This window comes from Macrobrachium nipponense, chromosome 3 (genome assembly GCF_015104395.2).
Source record: "Macrobrachium nipponense isolate FS-2020 chromosome 3, ASM1510439v2, whole genome shotgun sequence".
Taxonomy (NCBI): domain Eukaryota; kingdom Metazoa; phylum Arthropoda; class Malacostraca; order Decapoda; family Palaemonidae; genus Macrobrachium; species Macrobrachium nipponense.
In genome coordinates, this window is record NC_087202.1 from 117539770 (window position 1) to 117545769 (window position 6000).

A 6000-nucleotide genomic window follows, 5' to 3' on the forward strand; every position below is an offset into this window, starting at 1 on the left:
TAAAATAAGGCAAATTCTACCAGTTACTTGAGATAACCTTCAAGACTATCGTGAAGCACGTTGGTGAATCTTAATTTGTCACTCGCAGGAAAACTATATAACTTAAGACCTGGTCACATTGTTTATTTTCAATCTGAAAATTTTCTTAATCTAGAAAGATACAAAAAAAAAAAAAAGGTTTCCTCTCGACCTTGAGACTGGATAATAACAAGTAACTTAAAAAAATACACCCATGAATTTTCTATCTGTCTACTGAAATAGGCAACTAGTTTGCCCTATTTCACTGCCAAAGAAAAACACTGAAAGGATTCAATAACTCCACAGATACGTGGAGGAGCAACACATATTTCAATAAAGGTGAGATATAGCACTCCTGCATTATCTTTACTGCTGCAAGGATACAGCTTATGCATGACACCAAAGGTATGTGAGTTTTGAAAACAGCCAAGCATCTCTCCTTTATCTAGTCGCTAATTACTGGGAAAAGAAGAGCTTCCACTGAATGAACAAAATGTGAAAAATTAATCATTAAAATAAAACACCGAATAAATAAAAATGATAGCCATATAAAATAAAAATATTTAAAAAAAATACAAGTAAATAAAAAATTGTTCTAGGTATCCAAATGCAACAGTATAGAATAAGACACTAAAGATGAAAGATGAGGAAAGAGATAGAGAGAGGTTATGAATTCTGCTCCCCTGAAAAATAAAACAAAGTTATTCAAGGCTATATGGAAGTTATCTACTATAATGATTTTGATGATGATAAAGGGTACTGTAACCATCCTCAACAACTACTGCAGACATTCAAAAAGAAGACTACTATAATGTAGTAATTATTTAGGCATCACATTAACAAGCAGCTCCTTTAATGAAACAAGTGGGATGATAGTTAAGTGGGGAGATTGAAAGGGTCCAAAAATTATAGAATGGAAAAAAATATCAGTTGGCAGATGACGCCAAAAATCAACTCATACTACAAGCTTAAAATTCTGTAAAAGGTTTTTTGAATGGGACAGGTACAATATTATCAGCCAAAAGGGTGCAAAGGAATTTAGCATAATTTCTTTTTCAATCATTGAAATATTAAAGACAATCAAGATGTAAAAAGAAAGTTTAAATGCGACCACAACAATGTAGAAACAAACTGCCTGGAGGAACCTCAGTGCGTTGTTACTTTTAAATGCTTCACAATCTGCTTTGCCCTTCATCCAGACTTGAGCCACAACAATTCTGTTGAGAGATGATAGAGATGTGAGTGGGTACAAACCTTGGGAGCTACATGATCTTTGCCTCTTGTGGCTTCGGTCTGTGCTTTCCTCCCTCCCACGGCTGTTTACTCCAGTGCTCTGCGCAGGTATGGACGATGAGGGAGGGGGTGGTGGAGGCATCAGCAAGGATGCAGTCACATCCCTGGCCACCCTATGGTAATAAACAGGACACGAAAATTTATACAAGGTGGAGGTAAAACCTCTTCCTTTAAGACATTCTTGGGTAAGTCTTAAAAACAAAACAGTTTACAACCCAAGACTCTTGGCCTCAGCTCTCTGAAAATAACTTTGAAAATGTAGACAGTGCATTCATTTCTGCACATATACGTATTATATATATTTTTTTAGAACAAACAATACTATAACTAATAACAGCCAGGTAAATTAAAATTAGGCCCGTCGAAATGAGATCTCAAGTAGGGTTGTGTCAAGCTAAAAACAATCAAAGAAACCCGACAACCAAACCCCACTGGATGTGTTGTTTGCAAAATAATGAAAAAAAGTAATGATGACAAGGCATATGCAGTAACAATGACCTCTAAAGATAGCCTGCTGCTTACTGATTAGGCAATAGCAACCAATCACATCTTGAAGTCCCTATGATGCAAGAAACCAGGGCAAACACAATGGTAAAGAAACAAAACTCTTTGTAGAGCTAAATTAAGAACAAAACTCCAAAGTTCCCCATGATGAGGGTGAGGTGCTAAGGGCAATTTGTTTCTGCAAAAGCAATGTCTGTCCAAATTAGTCCAAGGTGAGTGACAATCTGAAAAATATATCCCAATTAAAAACTTAAAATTATAGCTTTCAAACTGGATACAAAGTGAAAACCTGAAACTTTTCAAAGAGACACTAAATATGGTCCTTAATATTGGATGATATTCAACATTTTCTTTTTTTAAATACTTGCCTTCCAACAATCTTTTTCCCTTAATTATTTCCTTATATCTCAAGCAATCAACAATGCAAAGAGAAATTATTTAATTTCTTAACCAATACATACTTCAGGTTACATTTCTGCACTGTATGGGAAAAGACTGAGGAACTGAAAACTGAGAGTTAACGCAATGGATAGGAGAATACAAAGAAATTCAGACAAAATATAAAGATGATTACTGAAATAACATATCCATGAAAACTTTAGTGATCATGATGGTCAGCTGTATCTTAGGCTCATGCAGTTAATTACAGTACGTACTTCAAAATTTCAACATAAAAGCCAAACTAAAATTTAACAAGGGACAGTGAGCATAAAAAAGAAGCTCATTCATGATATGAAAGAACTGACAAACACCTACAATTTAAAAAAATTAATTAAGACATAACACATTTTGGATACAACATACGGCAGAATACTGAAGTGGTTGGTTTTGATGTAACATCCCAAATTCTGTATAATTTAATGTCTAGGTTTCCTCTCTTCACTACAGCAGCTAACCTTAAATAAATTTTCCTTCTCCCCTTCCAAAAATCCAAGATTAATTCCACTCTGTAACAGCATCCTGAATAAAAGTTCTCCACCAATGCTTTTTTCAGGTTGCTATTAGAACTAAAATGTTGGTAAAAATACACAGATATTTAGACTAATTCCAATCGGTAGGAATTCAAAAGTATAAACAAATCACGACTCATTGTATTTGATAGTTGCCTTGCCATAAAATAGGAAAAACATCTGAATGAATCATTACACCCATTTAGTCAATACTTGTGAACATAAAAGTGGTAATTTCTCTGAATGTACTATGAGCACAAAATTTATAATAGTCTTATCTACACATAAACATCTTATTTACCTTGTATCTCAATCCCAGAAAACCAGAAGATCACTGCTGCTTTCAATGTATACATAAATAAAGCTAGTCTCTTATTTAATGATACTGCAACTCCTGCCCTTAGTATACTGCATATTATGCATTCAGTCTGCACAAATTGAAGCAGTACATAAACCAACCTACACCAATCTTGTGCCTATCACTTACAGGAAACTGAGAAACTTGACAATATATGTAGGACAAAGTGAGAACATGTCAGCTATTACAGTGCTTTTTTCAGCATGGAAAGCAAAGCAGTCATAATGTATAAACCAGTAAGTCTGAAAGACTTCATTCACTCTAAAACACAGTCTACACTTTGTCTAATTATTGAAATTCAAGTGTCTGTTCTTTCATCTTTACAGTTTTGATGTTTAAGTACAAAAAAGGGGGGTTACATTATTGTAGACAATACATTCACATGACCGCTCAAAAAATCTTATAAGAACAAAAATAACTGTTTAAATTAAACACATGTAAGCACTAATAATTTTATCTGTTCACATGACATTAGACTGGACAGCAACAGTACCTCAAACAAAATTCTTGAAGACCAATGCAACACCAACCTGCCAATATTATTTAAGACTTACAGATATCTGATATCAAAGATTATCAAAGCAGAGATAATTTACAACATTGTTTCTTGCAGTTACTCTTAAAGCAAAATGATTAAGACATGAATTCTGCCAACAAAGAAGTCACACACACAAAAAGTAAGAAGATATTCTTCCTATCTTAGCAAAACACTAAGCTGTAAAATATTAATTTCCACATTCATCTACTCTGTACCATGATGAGACTGGTTAAAAAGTAAAACTGATAAATTAATTACTAAATTGAGTGATAAAAATGGTTACACATTAGTAATTAATGATACAATAATAGAGCACTCCAAAGATATTCAATTTTCCTCCTGCTTACCCAAAAAAAGTACAGGTAGTCCCTGGGCTACGGCAGGGGTTCTGTTCCCGGCACAGCACTGTAAGCCAAAAATTGCCTTATCCCAAATATTCATAATTATAATGGGAATAAATAGCACTTTTGTTACAGTCAAAAGCGCCATAAGTGTGGGTTACAGTGGCGTACAGCAGGTAACAGTGCCGTAAATACACTTACTGCGCTGAAAAATTGTGGTTAACAACGTAACCAGAACCTGATGTAACCCGGGACTGCCTGGCCTCAAGTATTTTTGAAGGCTTTAAAAAAAATTTGCATGACTTGACAGGAATAGTTGTACAGTGGAACCACTGTATTCAGTGGGGGATGCGTACTAGAAATCCCCCCCCCCATACCTAGAATCCATGAATACTTAGAACACCCCTCTAAAAAGGCTTATAACTGTTTATTGTATCAATCTTTGATCAAATTCATCTTAAACATTTTACCATTAAAAATAATATATACATAGCACCAATGAGAGAGAGAGAGAGAGAGAGAGAGAGAGAGAGAGAGAGAGAGAGAGAGAGAGAGAGAGAGAGAGAGAATCACTGAGTGGGCAACATCATACAAATCTGACCACAAAGTGTAACATTATGATTTATTTCAGAGAGAGAGAGAGAGAGAGAGAGAGAGAGAGAGAGAGAGAGAGAGAGAGAGAACTCTTTACAATATCAAAAGATTGAATAGAACCTCTGTGGTCAACACTTCTCTGCCATGCCATACATATACAGTGGTACCTCAACATACGAAAGTCCCAGCTTACGAAAAATTCAAGTTACAAAAGCAAATACGAAGATTTTTTTGGCTCTACGTACAAAAATAATTCAGGTTACAAAAGGTTGTTGCTGTAAAGTCCCGAGATTCTCCCGGACCACCGATAACAATTTTAAAACGCGCGCCGCCAACTGAGTAGACTTTCCACCATCCTCCCGCTCTCCCATTGGTTCCTGATGCTAGGCACCGCTATAAGATCCTGCTCTCCTACTGGTCAGCATCTCTCCCATCGTGCTCTACGTAAAGGTGTCCTTCGCTCACTGCTTCGCACCAGCGTTTGTGTACGCACACGGAATTCGTTCGTTCACATATATGATTTCGTTTATTAACGTAAATTCGTGTTAGTGATTTCGTTGTACTACTTTATTGTGTTGTGTGAGAACTTTAGTATACTACATAAATTAATTACGTACAGTATACGTAGTCATGGGTCCCAAGAAAGTTGCTGAAGTTCAAAGAAAGAAGAGAATGCTTTCTATGCAGACAATGATGGAGATAATTAAGAAGTATGAAGCTGGCATGTGGTTGAGTGTAATCGCTAAGGAATACGGCCGAGATCCGTCGACGATAGGCACCATCCTTAAGCAGAAGGAAGCCATCAAAGCAGCTACACATTCCAAGGGCATGACTATTTTGTCCAATAAGAGAAGCCCCGTGCACGAGGAGATGGAGAGGCTGCTTCTTGTCTGGAAAAAAGACAAAAAAATCACTGGCGATACAATAACCGAGACAGCAATCTCTAACAAGGCCAGCGCTATTTTTGGCGATTTGATTGCCTGGCCAAAGACGACGGAGGAAAATGGACATCGACACCAACCCCAGACTTCAAGGCTTCTCATGAGTGGTTTGAAAAATTCCGGAAACGGACTGGCATTTATTCAGTGGTGTGGCATGGGGAGGCGGCCAGCTCGGACACAAAAGCAGCCGAAGCCTTTATTAAGATATTCGACAAGATGATGATCAACGAAGGCTACAGTTCTCAGCAAGTCTTCAACTGTGATGAGACTGGCCTATTTTGGAAAAAAAAAAAAAAAAAATGCCTCGTCGGACGTACATCACGCAGGAAGAGAAGAAGCTACCTGGGCATAAGCCTATGAAAGACAGGCTTACACTTGCACTGTGTTCCAACGCCAGTGGGGATTGCAAGATGAAGCCCCTACTTGTGTATCATTTGGAGACTCCTCGAGCCTTCAAGGCCCA

At 36.9% G+C, this 6000-nt stretch overlaps 1 protein-coding gene across 1 annotated transcript in view; it reads right to left on the bottom strand.

Moving 5' to 3' along the window:
• LOC135222000 (trithorax group protein osa-like) overlaps nucleotides 1–6000 on the bottom strand; it is a gene marked incomplete in the record, with an annotated part of 406131 nt that overhangs the window by 22125 nt on the left and 378006 nt on the right. Inside the window, 1 exon segment of the mRNA XM_064260109.1 lies at nucleotides 1273–1424. Coding sequence (XP_064116179.1) covers nucleotides 1273–1424 — 152 coding nt within the window.